We start from the raw sequence: 16,597 nt of genomic DNA, 5'->3' as shown, positions 1-16,597 counted from the left end.
AGATACTTTCAGTCAGTTCGCAAATGTCATGTAGGCCGTTCTTCAGATGCTTTGGAATTCTATTTCCATCATGTCTCCTTCACAGGATTAGTTGTTGGCTGTACAGACACAATCTGAAGAAATTGCAACATTCAATCTGTGAATAACAGACGGAGAAAAGTTATTTGCTCATGGGTAACATTTCGTTAAAAATTGTATAGAAAGGAATGCACCATTCGCCACATTTATTTTTCAAAAGGTTTCTAGAAAAACTGAAAGAAATTCAGTGATAAACAACCAGTATTCAAATCTACTCACATGTCGAAAGGTTTCCTCGTGGCACACTACAGTTCCGTACAGGACTTCCTGCAGTAGTCTAGAACTTCGATCTGTGATACATTCTTACTTCGTACACACTCTCACCAGTTGTTTCTGTTTTATTAATTCTTTAATCCCGTTTATTATAAATTACCTAATCAGCGAACTGTGACTATGTATTGACACATTCCGTGGCTTAGTGGATAGTCTCGCATGGCCCCGCGGAACCTGCCAAATACATGTAGTTGTTGTGGTCTTCAGTCCTGAGAATGGTTTGATGCAGCTCCCCATGTTACTCTATCCTGTGCAAGCCTCTTCATCTCCCAGTACCTACTGCAGCCTACATCCTTCGGAATCTGCTTAGTGTATTCATCTCTTCGTCTCCCTCTACTATTTTTACCCTCCACGCTGCCCTCCACTACTACATTGGTGATCCCTCGTTGCCTCAGAACATGTCCTACCAACCGATCCCTTCATCTAGTCAAGTTGTGCCACAAACTCCTCTTCTCCCCAATTCTATTCAATACCTCCTCACTAGTGATGTGATCTACCCATATAATCTTCATCATTCTTCTGTAACACCACATTTCGAAAGCTTCTATACTCTTCTTGTCTAAACTATTTATTGTCCGTGTTTCACTTCCATACATGGCTACACTTCATACGAATACTTTCAGAAACGACTTTCTGACACTTAAATCAATACTCGATGTTAACAAATTTCTCTTCTTCAGAAAAGCTTTCCTTGCCATTGCCAGTCTACATTTTATATCCTCTCTACTTTGACCATCATCAGTTATTTTGCTCCGCAAATAGCAAAACTCATTTACTACTTTAAGTGTCTCATTTCCTAATCTAATTCCCTCAGCATCACCCGAACTAATTCGACTACATTCCATTATCCTCGTTTTGCTTTTGTTGATTTCCATCTTATATCCTCGTTTCAAGACACTGTCCATTCCGTTCAACTGCTCTTCCAAGTCCTTTGCTGTCGCTGACAGAATTACAATGTCATCGACTCTTATAACTGCCATCTGCTTTCTGTACAAATTGTAAATAGCCTTTCGCTCCGTGTATTATACCCCTGCCACCTTCAGAATTTGGAAGACAGTATTCCAGTCAACATTGTCAAAAGCTTTCTCTAAGTCTACAAATGCTAGAAACGTAGATTTGGCTTTCCTTAATCTTTCTTCTAAGATAAGTCGTACGTTCAGTATTGCCTAGGTGTTCCAGGTCGACTTCTACCAGTTTTTCCATTCGTCTGTAAAGAATTCGAATTAATATTTTTCAGCTGTGACTTATTAAACTGTTAGTTCGGTAATTTTCACATCTGTCAACACCTGCTTTCTTTGGAATTGGAATTGTTATATTCTTCTTGAAGTCTGAGGGTATTTCGCCTGTTTCATACATCTTGCTCACCAGATGGTAGAGTTTTGTCAGGACTGGCTCTTCCAAGGCCGTCAGTAGTTCTACTGGAATGTTGTCTACTCCGGGGGCCTTGTTTCGACTTAGGTCTTTCAGTGCTCTGTCAAACTCTTCACGCAGTATCATATCTCCCATTTCATCTTCATCTACCTCCTCTTCCATTTCCATAATATTGTCCTCAAGAACATCGCCTCCGTATAGACCCTCTATATACTCCTTCCACCTTTCTGCTTTCCCTTCTTTGCTTAGAACTGGGTTTTCATCTGAGCTCTTGATATTAATGCAAGCGGTTCTCTTGTCTCTTAAGGTCTCTTTAATTTTCTTGTAGGCAGTATCTATCTTACCCCTCATGTGATAAGCATATACATCCTTACATTTGTCCTCTAGCCATCCCTGCTTAGCCATATTGAACTTCCTGTCGATCTCATTTTTGAGACGTTTGTATTCCTTTTTGCCTGCTTCTCTTGCTGCATTTTTGTATTTTCGCCTTTCATCAATTAAATTCAATATCTCTTCTGTTACCCAAGGATTTCTACTAGCCCTCGTCTTTTTACCTACTTGATCCTCTGCTGCCTTCGCTATTTCATTCCTAAAAGCTACCCATTCTTCTTCTACTGTATTTCTTTCCCCCATTCCTGTCAATTGTTCCTTTATGCTCTCCCTGAAACTCTGAACAACCTCTGGTTGTTTCAGTTTGTCCAGGTCCCATCTCCATAAATTCCCACCTGTTTGCAGTTTCTTCAGTTTTAATCTACAGTTCATAACCAATAGATTGTGGTCAGAGTCCACATCTGTCCATGGAAATGTCTTACAATTTAAAATCTGGTTCCTAAATCTCTGTCTTACCATTATATAATCTATCTGAAACCCTTTAGTATTTCCAGGCTTCTTCCACGTATAGAACGCCAAATACATAGAAATTTTAAAAATGGATCTACGTATGTGTGTTGCACACCATCTCCTAAACCACTTGACCGATGTTCACCGAAATTGGTACACGTATCATTTACGGCTGCAAATATCCTATCAAACCGCGGTGGACGGTGGGTGTTGAGTGAAAAGAAATGCAGCCCACGACGCGAGACCTCCCATATTTCAGTCGTCCCGTATTTGAGAATGAGAGCACTTAGTGATTCGCAATAAACTTTACAAATAATTTCAAATCGATTCGCGACAAATTTTGCAAATAGTATTTGTATGTACAACTGAATGTACAAGAAAAATTGCATCATTGTACAACACTTAGTTTAGGAGATATAACGTCATAAACACTGAGATTGAGTAAAAAACCACGGAATCATGCAAGACGTTCAAATTTATTACTTGGTTGCTAGTAACTTTGTTCGCAACACTTTTCTCAGACATTATCCGCATCTGTAGGTGAATGTGCCTAGAAAAATAACTAATTGTACGACACATAGTTAAGTAGGTATGACATTATAAACACTGAGATGCGTGAGAAAGTGACTCATCATGAATACTTTAATTTATTATTCCTTTACTATTAATTCTATTCATGATATATTTCGCAGACAGTAGGCATATATATAACTGGATGTGCCCGAAACATTAAGTCATTGTGAAACACACCGTTTAGAAGATACATTGTCGCAAATATTGAACTGCGTGAAAATGAAGTTGCAGGGTGAAATTCGATAGACATACAGGTGAAATATGTGTACAGTACGCTTGAAATATGTTAAATATGTGTGAAATAAATTTTAGATGAGGGCAAAGCCACAGGCAGAAAGCCCATTCTAAACCCCTGGAACGATTTCAGACTAATTTGGCACACACATTAGTTACAATTCGGAAAGAAATAATGCAGTAGTTAGATCCGACTACCTATTGGGGTGAGTGTGATAACGTGGAGAGAGAGGGTAGGACAAGCAGATTGACAGACATCAAGGGGGAACGAGAAGATAAGCACAGATAGAAGGAGGAGGAGATCGACAGAGGTAGGGTAGGTGCAAATAGACAGATTGGTAAGAGGAGGAGATGGACAGAGAAAGGAAAGAGGAGGAATGGCGTAGAGATGAGGCAAGGAGGAGACAGGCAGAAAGGTGATGAAGGAGGAGATGAACAGTTGGAAGGGGAGGGGAAAATGGACAGAGAAAGGAAAGAGGAGGAGATGGATTGAAAGAGGGGAGAGGAAGAGATGGACACGGAAAGGAAAGGGGAGGAGATGGACACAGAAGGGAAAGGGGAGGAGATGAACAGAGAGAGAAGGAGCGGGGAAGGGAAGGTGGAAACGGGTGGTGAGGAGGGGGTGGAGGAGGCCGAGAGATGGAGGATGCAAAAGGATAGAGAGAAGAGGAAGGAGGAAACTGACTAATAGACGACTGGAATAAATACGTACTCGGGAATTGCCAGGTACTCAATTAGTAAATAAATAAATTTCCTGTAGGAAAGTAAAATATCTTCTTCTCCTTCTTTTCTTCCTAGGCTACAACCTGTTTTCTTCAGTACCACTCAGTCTACCCTCAGGTTGTCGCGCCATCTTTTTCTTGGACGGCCAGTATTTATCAGATGGTAATATCTTTCTTTCGATTTACACAATCTTCCATTCATTCATTCTGTCTATGTGTTTGTTCCAATAGTGTTTTTCTTGTGTATCCACTCATTAATGAAGTCCTCTTTACATCATTAAGTAATGGTTTTAATTCTCTCTCTATGTCTCAGCGTCCTCCCTGTAAATGTCTATAGAATTTTCATTTCCGATGTTTCCAAAAGTGTTTTTGTTTTTCATGTTTCCGGCCTTGTCTCAGCTGTGTGTGTCGTAAATGGTCTCATTATCGTTTTCCATATTATTTGATTTACATCTTTTCCTATATGCTTGTTTTTACAGATACTATCATTTAAACTCCCAGCCACTTTATTTGCTTTGCTACTCGTTCTCCGACTTCCTTCCGGACGTTTACAGTGTTGTACAGTTCAATACCAAGGTATTTAAATGTAATTACCTGTTGAATAATTTTTCCATATACTTCCCTGTTTGCATCTAATTGGTTCCATACATGTGATCATACATTTGGTATTTTGAATGGATAAGACCACATTTAGGATTTTGGCTACAGTGTTAAATATATGTAAATGTTTCTGCCGGTTATATTGTCTGTTTGCCACAAAAACTGCTTTGTCAGCATAACAAATAATTTTTATTTCTTCGCCTCCCAATCTCTAAACACTGCCACGCAATACCCTTGTTATCACTTCGTCCATGGCTATATTTAAAAGTAGCAAAGAGTCACTTTGTCTGGTGTCACAATGAACTTATATGCAGCTAGTTAACCTAGAACCAATTTTCGCCTGGACGCCGTTGTTGGAGCAAATGTCTTCAATTGCTTTTATTAAGTTGGAAGGAATTCCCCGATTGTAGAGCAAGTGCACCACATCTGTTGACTCAATCCTATCGCAAGACTTATGTAAATCAATAAAACAAAGATAAGCTGGTCTTTTGTGTTTAGTGGACGTCTCTACAACTTTTCTAAAAATGAATAATGCTTTTCTAGCAGTAGTGGACACCAAAATATCCTGACGAAGATCCCAGCAGAGGGGTCGAATCTTCGAACATTTTAGACGAAACATGACGCGGCCTAATAACCCAGAAGATTTTAACTTCAGTGACAACGGCCACGGAAAGCTGCATACAAAGTGATAGGATTGTTTCGTGGAAGCGGAGCGGTGTCCTCTAACTTCACCATTGTGTCTCTCACTTCTCTCTTGCTTCCTAATTGTGATAATTTTTTTTATCTTCTGCCACTGAATGTCACCTAATATTATTCATCAGTATGTTGCCGTTCCGCATTACGAAAATCTCATCTTAGGTTTATTTATTCTTCATCAGTAAAATCTGCTCGTCCCATATAAAAATTTTTCCAGTTTGTTCCAACATTCAACCCTAAAAATTATAGGCCTTGAAACATTGATATTTGCATGCGTTAATGTGATGTTTTATTTGTGTTCTAATAACGTGTTCAAATATTAACTTTTAATACCCTGTTATTCCCACAAATGAAAGAAGAGCGCCAATAAACTGAAAGTGTAACATAGATTTTTTTTTTTTTTACAAGAATTCATCTTTCTCGATTTACTATCTTTGTATCGTTGTTGATGTCTCTACCTGTCATAGATACTGTTGTATCTGTAATTATTCTCAGGATTTTAAACATCTTATCCTACATTACAATACCGGAAGAATCTTTACGTCCACAAATTCCGTGAAACTGCAGTAATTTTTATATAATTTTTCCTGCAATTATTAATCTTAATATAAGAGTGATTTTGAGGTTCCATTATTTTTTTCTCTGCAGGCAAGTCAGATCTTCAATTTTCATTTTTATTAATCCGAATGCACACAATATACAGTAATGAAATATAAGCGTAATAAAGTCCATTATGTGATGGCACAGCTGTGTCGTTAACATGTAAAGCAAAGGACTCCATTTCGCCCGTTCAATTTCCCATAATACTCTGTCAAAAGTGACATGTTTCAGGCATCACGCCAATTCGGAAGCACATTCACCGTAACAGCTGCACGTACGTAATGTGATCGACGCAGCTGGTTTCTGTACCTCCAGGCACTGCCAAATAAAACATAAATCATAGGATAATACTCATAAAACAACCAGTCATATCTCCAGTGTGGTCAAACACGGAGTTAAACTAATATCTCATTATCTTTGCTATATATGCGAACATTTTATGTTAGGCTTTAACATGACTGTTACTGATATCGATTTGAACAACGAATTTAATATTACCAGTTACTGTTTAATTTCACAACCCGTTCCGAAAGATTAAACCTCTATCATCAGGTGGGTTTATGTGTATTAATACGGCATGTGTAGTGTGTTACGACTTTTGAGGTGACCTGTGGCACTGTCTAGCAGAGCAACACAAAATACTATTTCAGAGGTGGAAGTTCTTGACTGAAAACTGAAAGTAAATGTAAATGTGCAGGTAAAATAACTGAAGGAAATTAAATAGAATACCTCCAGTGGTCACTAGCTCCTTGCCCTGTTGTAATACATAGCACATAACCGTCACACCCCATAAACAAAGATGGTCTCTAGAAGCTAGTGAGTACAAATAGCAGCTAGAAATGCTGTTTCTGTTTTACTATATGTTCTTTGCACGTACTAGTTTCTAGAGACCATCTTTATTTACAAAATTTGACGGATTTTATGCAATGTATTACGACAGAGAAAGGAGCCTTTAACTGTAACTACTGGAGATGTTTTATTTTATTTACTTTAGTTTTTATACTTCTACGTTTACATTTACGTCCAGTCTTCTATACTAGACAGTGCCACAGGTTACACCAGAGTTGTAACACAACACTATGCCACACTAATACACGTAAATCCAGGTGATGGCGGAGGTTTAAACTTGTGAAAAAGGTTATGGCAATAAATAGTGACTGGTAACGGTGAACTTGCTGTTTCATTCGACTATCTTTATTAGTAGTTTTTCGAAATGTTTACGCTGAAACGGCCAGGTACCCGCACCACAACACTTGAAGAGATACGTGCAATGGGACCTGCAAGAACACGTGTTTCGCCTTTTAAATCTACCTGTACCTCACCATCCACAACCGTACTCTGCAAACTACTGTGAAATGACTGAAAAAGGATGTTTAGTACTGTACCATATGTTTGCGTTTCTTTCCGTTTTAATTGTTTGCGGAGCGTGCAAAGGATAACTGCTTATATGTCACTGTGCGCGTACTGCTTAGCCTGACCTTGCCTTCGTGGTCTTTGTGAGAGAGATACGTACTTTGCTGAACAATATCTCTATATTCTTCGCTAAATACTAGTTCTTGAAACGAGATTTCACTGGATGGTTGGTGTCTGCCTCCAATCGTCTCACAATTCAAGTTTTTCAGCAGTTCTGTGTCGCTCTCCCGTAAGTCAAACTAATTTATTTATTTCTTGCGTGCTTAGCCTTACCATTAGAGCATTTAGGCCCTTTCTTACATCGGCCCCTAGAAGAACATACACAGAAAATATTGTATAACTAACAGTAATATTCGTTTGCAGAATTAATAAAAAGTAATTAGCAACAACTACAATAATAATAATAATAAAATGATGATGATGATGATGATAAAATAATGGAACAATTAAGATTGTTATAGTTATTACCTACAAAACAAACTCAATAACAATAATTTTCATTATTAACAAAAGTAATAATTTGCAATAATAACATTAGTAACAATAATAATACTAATAAAATAATGGAGTCACTAAGAATGATTTTAATTTTAACACACTTCAAGCCCTGTTTACTATTAGAAGAAGTGGAACGGATAATGAAACACGTTGGGACTGAAATAAAACTTACAATGGCTGCTAGCGAAGAAGAGACTTTCAATGAAGTTTGTAAGCAAGGAGAGAGAAAAGCGGTAGGGGAGGGAGGTTTGATGATAGTGAGTTGCAAGATGAGATAGCTATTGTTATAGAAGATGGGCCATTAGCTGTCTTTTGAAGTTTGGAAGGGTTTTGATTTCTCTAATATTTTGAGTTAGATTGTTCCAAAGTAGGGTTCCTGATACAGGAAATGATTTAGAGAACATGACAAAATTGTGTAGAGGTACAGAGAGCATTTCACATTGTTGGGAAATTTTGATAGGATTAGTACGGTCGAAATAGCGTACATCACAAATGAATCGCGGGCAACGACCTTGCCGCAGTGGATACACCGGTTCCCGTGAGATCACCGAAGTTAAGCGCTGTCGGGCGTGGCCGGCACTTGGATGGGTGACCGTCCAGCCGCCATGCGCTGTTGCCATTTTTCGGTGTGCACTCAGCCTCGTGATGCCAATTGAGGAGCTACTCGACCGAATAGTAGCGGCTCCGGTCAAAGAAAACCATCATAACGGCCGGGAGAGCGGTGTGCTGACCACACGCCCCTCCTATCCACATCCTCAGCAGAGGATGATACGGCGGTCGGATGGTCCCGATGGGCCACTTGTGGCCTGAAGACGGAGTGGAAAAGCAAATGAATCGCAGGAAAGCATTCATCGCCAGTTCCAGCCGACGTAAGTTCTCATACGAAAGTCCTTGGAGGACAGGATACCCATAATCAAGGACGGGGAGTATTCGTGACTCTACAAGTGTCTTTTGATATTCGAGTGGAAGTATTTTTTTTATATTTAGGTAGTGAATGAAGTGATACTTGACCACCTTACAGACTGCAGTTGTGTGTTCAGTCCAGTCTAGGTGATGGGCCAGAATTTTTCCTAAAAATCTTTGTAGCAGAAGAAATGGTAATTTTTGTGCTGTGTAGGATTGTAGAAGATATTGTGGAAGAGATTGTCTGAACAGTGGAGTAGTAAGCCTTTTGTGAGCGTGCAGCGCCAACTGATAGTCATATCAGTTGTAGGTCTCAGATATTGAATGTCTCTCATGACATTATTTGGAAGCCGGCTCTGACTGCAATGTTACGACCGCTGTGCTGGCTTTGCGAAGATTCTTGACAATCGACGTGGTGCCTGAAACATGTCTGACTTGACTGGCTACTTAAAGATCATTAAACAACTAAAGTGAAGCCATTTTCTTTTTATACAACAGTCAAAATGATCCATTAGATTTCAAGCGAGTAGCGGCAGTAATTCCTGTTCTTCGACTGATTTGTTGGCCGTATACTTTTCGGGCATATTTCGAGTAAGCAGACGGACTGGAACACTGTCAGCCGTTACTTTAAACACGACACCCTAGTCACTGCGTTTGAGGGCACAGATACGCAAAGACCAGAGATGGTGTCCCACGGGAAAGAGATTTGTCTGAACTACAAGTGCCGTTACACTCTCGATCTCTGCTGAGACGTCGATGCGTCAGTCTCCTGCACTGTAGCGATGTCATTGCTAGGTGATCGAAGAGAGCCCTGCTTCGTTTAGACAGAGACTAGTTTCTGTATCAAAACAGTTCGTAACTAACCGATTTACTGCTCCTTCCTTGACCACCGAGTCGCGGAATTATGAAGTCAAAGCTCGAATTTCGACGTTTTGATGCCACTTCAAGAGACTGCAGCTTCAGTCTACCTGGAAGATGACCGAAAGCTATCTAGCCGAAATACCAGTTAAATAATGGGATTTCTTGTGACGCAGCGAGTCAGAAAAGTAATGGAACAGGTAATATGGCGCAAGAGACGCTGAAGTGCATAAAAGAAACCGGTACACCTGCCTAATATCGTGTAAGGCCCCCGCTAGCACGCAGAAGTGCCGCAACACGACTTCGCATGGACTCGACTAATGTCTGAAGTAGTACTGGAGGGAACTGACACCATGAATCCTGCAGCACTCTCCATAAAACCGTAAGAGTACAAAGGGGTGGAGATCTGTTCTGAACAGCATGTTGCAAGGCATCCCAGATATGCTCAATAATGTTCGTGTCTGAGGAGCTCGGTGGCCAGCGGAAGTCTTTAAACTCAGAAGAGTGTTCCTGGAGCCACTCCGTAGCACTTCTCGACGTATGGGGTGTCGCATTGTCCTGCTGGAAATGGCCAAAGTCCGTCGGAATGCACAGTGGACATGAATGGATGCAGGTGATCAGACAGGACATTATGTGCGTGGTACTTGTCAGAGTCGTATATAAACATATAAGGGTTCCCATATCCCTCCAACCAGACACGCCCCACACCATTATTGAGCCTCCACCAGACTGAACAGTCCCCTGCTGACACAATGCGTACATGGATTCGTGAGGTTGTCTCCATACCCTTCCACGTCCATCCACTCGATACAATTTGGCACGAGACTCGTCCTACCAGGCAACATATTTTCAGTCATAAAGAGTCTAATGTGTCAGAAGTTCCATGCGGCTTTTCGCGAAATGATGCTGTAGTATACAGAGAAGTTTTAGCATTAGAGAATTGCAGCGAAATGCATGAAGATCTGCAGCGGATAGGCACTTGGTGCAGGGAGTGGCAACTGACACTTAACATATACAAATGTAATGTATTGCGAATACATAGATAGATGGATCCTTTATTGTATGATTATATGATACCGGAACAAACATTGGTAGCAGTTACTTCTGTAAAATATCTGGGCGTATGCGTACGGAACGATTTTAAGTGGAATGATCATAAAAAATTAATTGTTAGTAAGGCGAGTGCCAGGTTGAGATTCATCGGGAGAGTCCTTAGAAAATGTAGTCCATCAACAAAGGAGGTGGCTTACAAAACACTCGTCCGACCTACTCTTGAGTACTGCTCATCAGTGTGGGAGGGTTGACAGAGGTTGACAGAGAAGATAGAGAAGATCCAAAGAAGAGTGGCACGTTTCGTCACAGGGTTATTTGGTAAGCGTGATAGCGTTACGGAGATGTTTAGCAAACTCAAGTGGCAGACTCTGCAAGAGAGGCACTCTGCATCGCGGTGTAGCTTGCTGTCCAGTTTTCGAGAGGGTTGCTTCCCCCTACTTATACCTCCCGAGGAGATCACGAATGTAAAATTAGAGAGATTCGTGAGCACACGGAGGCTTTCCGGCAGTCGTTCTTCCCGCGAACCATACGCGACTGGAACACGAAAGGAAGGTAATGACAGTGGCACATGAAGTGCCCTCCGCCACACACCGTTGGGTGGCTTGCGGAGTATAAATTTAGATGTAGATGTAGATGGTGACGGTCCCAGGCTAGGCGTAAAGCTTTGTGTCGTGCAGTCATCAAGGGTACAAATGTGGGTCTTCGGCAACGAGAGCCCTTATCGATGATGTCTCATTGAACGGTTCACACGCTGACACTTGTTGATGGCCCAGCATTGAAATCTGCAGCAATGTGCGGAAGGGTTGCACTTTTGTCACGTTGAACGATTCTCTTCAGTCGTCGCTGGTCCTGTTATTGCAGGAGTTTTTCGTCCGCATTGACGTCGGAGATTTGATGTTTTACCGGATTCCTGATATTCATGGTACAAATGGTTCAAATGGCTCTAAGCACTATGGGATTTAACATCTGAGGTCATCAGTCCCCGAGACTTAGAACTACTTAAACCTAACTAACCTAAGGACGTCGCACACAGCCACTCCCGAGGCAGGATTTGAACCTGCGACCGTAGCAGCAGCGTGGTTCCGGACTGAAGTGCCTAGAACCGCTTGGCCACAGCGGCCGGCTATTCACGGCACACTCCAGGAATGTACGTACGGGAAAATCCCCACTTCATCGCTACCTCAGACATGCCGTATCACGTCGCTCGTGCACCGGCTATAACAGCACGTTCAAACTCAAAAATTTATAAGCAGTAGTAACCGATCTAACAACTGCGCCAGACACTTGTCTTATACAGGCGTTGCCGACCGCAGCGCCGTATTCTGCCTGTTTACATACAGGGTGTTTCAAAAATGACCGGTATATTTGAAACGGCAATAAAAACTAAACGAGCAGCGATAGAAATACACCGTTTGTTGCAATATGCTTCGGACAACAGTACATTTTCAGGCGGACAAACTTTCGAAATTACAGTAGTTACAATTTTCAACAACAGATGGCGCTGCAAGTGATGTGAAAGATATAGAAGACAACGCAGTCTGTGGGTGCGCCATTCTGTACGTCGTCTTTCTGCTGTAAGCGTGTGCTGTTCACAACGTGCAAGTGTGCTGTAGACAACATGGTTTATTCCTTAGAACAGAGGATTTTTCTGGTGTTGGAATTCCACCGCCCAGAACACAGTGTTGTTGCAACAAGACGAAGTTTTCAACGGAGGTTTAATGTAACCAAAGGACCGAAAAGCGATACAATAAAGGATCTGTTTGAAAAATTTCAACGGACTGGGAACGTGAGGGATGAACGTGCTGGAAAGGTAGGGCGACCGCGTACGGCAACCACAGAGGGCAACGCGCAGCTAGTGCAGCAGGTGATCCAACAGCGGCCTCGGGTTTCCGTTCGCCGTGTTGCAGCTGCGGTCCAAATGACGCCAACGTCCACGTATCGTCTCACGCGCCAGAGTTTACATCTCTATCCATACAAAATTCAAACGCGGCAACCCCTCAGCGCCGCTACCATTGCTGCACGAGAGACATTCGCTAACGATATAGTGCACAGGATTGATGACGGCGATATGCATGTGGGCAGCATTTGGTTTACTGACGAAGCTTATTTTTACCTGGACGGCTTCGTCAATAAACAGAACTGGCGCATATGGGGAACCAAAAATCCCCATGTTGCAGTCCCATCGTCCCTGCATCCTCAAAAAGTACTGGTCTGGGCCGCCATTTCTTCCAAAGGAATCATTGGCCCATTTTTCAGATCCGAAACGATTACTGCATCACGCTATCTGGACATTCTTCGTGAATTTGTGGCGGTACAAACTGCCTTAGACGACACTGCGAACACCTCGTGGTTTATGCAAGATGGTGCCCGGCCACATCGCACGGCCGACGTCTTTAATTTCCTGAATGAATATTTCGATGATCGTGTGATTGCTTTGGGCTGTCCGAAACATACAGGAGGCGGCGTGGATTGGCCTCCCTACTCGCCAGACATGAACCCCTGTGACTTCTTTCTGTGGGGACACTTGAAAGACCAGGTGTACCGCCAGAATCCAGAAACAATTGAACAGCTGAAGCAGTACATCTCATCTGCATGTGAAGCCATTCCGCCAGACACGTTGTCAAAGGTTTCGGGTAATTTCATTCAGAGACTACGCCATATTATTGCTACGCATGGTGGATATGTGGAAAATATCGTACTATAGAGTTTCCCAGACCGCAGCGCCATCTGTTGTTGCAAATTGTAACTACTGTAATTTCGAAAGTTTGTCCGCCTGAAAATGTACTGTTGTCCCAAGCATATTGCAACACACGGTGTATTTCTATCGCTGCTCGTTTAGTTTTTATTGCCGTTTCAAATATACCGGTCATTTTTGAAACACCCTGTATCTCTGCATTTGAATAAGCATGCCTATACCAGTTTCTTAGGGGCTTCAGTGTATAAAGATGCACAAATGCCAGACTGATTAAATGTTCCCTGTTTTACCAACTTCTAGCTCCACTGGTGCTGTAATGTTTCACGTGTACTGCATAATTTCCGCAAGAGCGCGCCATGTGACGTCATGCCCGCTTTTCTGTTCGCAGCTGGTAGCAGCGCGGCGAACTGCGCCGTGTTGCTGGTGGTGGCAGCGGCGGCCGCTTCCGTCGCAGCGTTCGCCCTGCACAGATAAGGAAGACCAGCCTCAGAACAGCACCCCCACTGGTGGATTTTGCGGTTAACAGTAACGGACAGCGTGAAAACTACACGAGAACTGGGAACCACGACAGCAGCAACAAGACTGATCGAGCTTTTCCGAGAGTAGCGCCGGAATCATCAACTCAGGACTAAACTCTCTCACACCAGTCACCCCCAACCCCCATCCCCACAACCCCGTGACGTTAGCAGTGGTGACGCGTGTCCTCCAGTGACGACGCACGCAGGATGCAGAAGACCGCGTGACGAAGCTGGACATCAACCCGGCTGTGTCTCCTGGAACTTGTGCCCTGTGTTGCTCATTGCCCAGACATTTGGACCCGACGTAGCTGTGTTTGTGTGCCCCGTATTGCTCCTCTGCTTTGTAGGATTCCGCGTGTACACGGCTGAGAGTAATGTAAAAATTCGTTCCCTAACCTATCGGCTACACAGATGCTTCCTTGCCGGCACTCCAGACCCTATCTCCCTGCCATTTAAAACGAACTTTGGCTGCTACAGTGACTGTATCTACTGGAACTATTATGTCTAGGTGTACAGTCTACGCTCATTTAGTGGCGCTTCAGTTACTAGGAAGATTTCGTGTCACAGAAACTATCCACCTACTGGAGTTACGATGGTTATATTTTATGGTGAAAGAAACACATAATGACTTACACTACGGGCAAGTAATCTCATTGCAAATATCCAACTTCGACTATAAAATTCCCAGCTTTGAAGGTTGAACAAAGAGCAATCTGTTTTCCTGACAAGATATACAAGGCAGTGTTTCAAACAACTATTAATGTATGTATGTTAATTGGTAAACTGGCATCACATTTGGCAGTGTCAGTGACTGGTTGGAAGTCATTACTGTACGACTATAATACTGCTTTTTGGAGACGCTGCAGTATGATAGCTGTAGATAAATCATTCAGTCTCAGCAATTAAGTATAATGTTTATACAATTTTAGTGTCGTTTAAATGTTTCCAACGAGTGGCCTACCTTAATGAATCATAAATTGTTGTATCAATATTTGTAACGATGTCTGCTACGCTTGTTCCCGTTTCAGTATGATAGGTTTTCTAAATGCTGTCAATACAAGCCGTCTTTTCTGATGACTTTAGGACATTACGCGTTGATGTAGCAATTCCCATTATACCGTCATTGTAGTAGTCGTGAATTGTTGGTTCCGTACTTGAGTTGTCGTGTGCGCTACACTTTATTTTACTACAGTGTTGATCACTTTCTTTGTGTAAGCAATTCCTCGCTGCCAGAATTGGTGGCTAACGGCCTCAGGTTGCTGCAGGGCAACGTTTAGAAATTAAAATAAATTTGCCAGAGGGAAGAATTTGCCAATTAAATTATGAGCGCTGGACTCATTACAGTCTAATACTGTGCCTGCCGGATGTCGAATTAACGAAAGTTTTTTGCACAGTGAGGATTTCTGATGAACACAGCCAACTCACTCTCGCTGGTGTCAGTCTCTCGTTACCTCGTTATCTGTGCTACCTTCTATCACACCGCTGGAAACATACTTCGAAAAACAGATAGAAACGCTGCCACCAGTGATACCTCAGTCACATTTTAATAGAAGCGTATAAATGATTTCTTCACATCACTTTAGTTGTGCTTGTAGTATACAGGAATACAAAAGCGGTTCGTCCTCTTAAATCAAATACACCAACATGACCACAAGATCAACGCCTGTATCATCACTTCTGTATCATTGCCTCTGAAAATCATTCTCTTCCCGTTAAGCAACTATGTAGGTTCGCAAACAGACCCGTAATTCTGATGTCCACTATACCACATGGCCTACTCTTAGGAAGTCTTTCCCACGTAAAACTTATGCAAGGGCATGACGAAGATAGTAGGTAACACGTTGTCGCGCTGTTAAGCTTTTTCACTCGTCACTTGCAGATGATCTTCTGGAAATATCAATTCGTATATTTCTCTGTGAACTAGAAATTTCCACTTATACTTCTCATTATGCATATCTCTATCTCAAATATGAATGACAGATGTGTAACTTTTTGAAAGTGAGAAAAACTGTGATCATTCGAAATGGATATAGAAACCAAAGGTGGCGTGGCTGAAAGAGGAAGGGGGGGGGGGCGAGGGCATGGGGGGGGAGGGGGGGGGGAGGAATTGCTATGTCTCGAGGCATAAGAAATAACGGGAAAACATGATACCTTTCAAGAAAATAACCCAGATATTCCTGTGCGGTAAAATTTGATGACTCGGTCTACACTATTGTAGTAGACATAAAACATGGCAATTCCCCCAGTCGCATCTGTGTTACAAGATTTCGATAGCATATTTTGACGTAATTAATTTTATGAGAGGCACTAACATATATCCGGCGCTGATAACAAGATCTGATTTAATGATTGCAGAAATTAAAAATTTTCTTGATCGTAATAGTTCCAAATAATTGCTCAAAATGCTGAATTCTGTGTGATATTCATTATATGAGATCTCAAAGACACTGAATATTACTTGTTGGTAACAACAACAATGATATTAAATTCATGCAAGGCAGTTTGTAGGTACGCACATATTAAACAATTTTTATTTTTTACTGCTTATAGAAACCGCTTTAATGCGGAGTTGGTTGTCAACAGGTTTTGTGTATGATTCGCATGGTTTAAGTAAGGACCTACGTCAAAAATGTGACAGATGCCCATAAAGCAGTTAAAGGGATGAAAGATCC

The 16,597-nt window shown here is 41.9% G+C and overlaps 1 protein-coding gene across 1 annotated transcript in view; it reads left to right on the top strand.

The window, feature by feature from the left end:
- The window catches only part of LOC126190988 (lachesin-like), a 979,391-nt gene extending 963,411 nt beyond the window's left edge, over nucleotides 1-15,980 (top strand). Inside the window, exon 9 of the mRNA XM_049931664.1 lies at nucleotides 13,796-15,980. Within this exon, the coding sequence (XP_049787621.1) occupies nucleotides 13,796-13,881 (86 nt within the window). The 3' untranslated portion in view covers nucleotides 13,882-15,980. The remainder of the gene's footprint in view (nucleotides 1-13,795) is intronic.
- Nucleotides 15,981-16,597: the final 617 nt, after the last annotated feature.

Source organism: Schistocerca cancellata, chromosome 6 (genome assembly GCF_023864275.1).
Source record: "Schistocerca cancellata isolate TAMUIC-IGC-003103 chromosome 6, iqSchCanc2.1, whole genome shotgun sequence".
Classification (NCBI taxonomy): Eukaryota; Metazoa; Arthropoda; class Insecta; order Orthoptera; family Acrididae; genus Schistocerca; species Schistocerca cancellata.
This window is presented reverse-complemented; position numbering and strand designations above follow the sequence as displayed.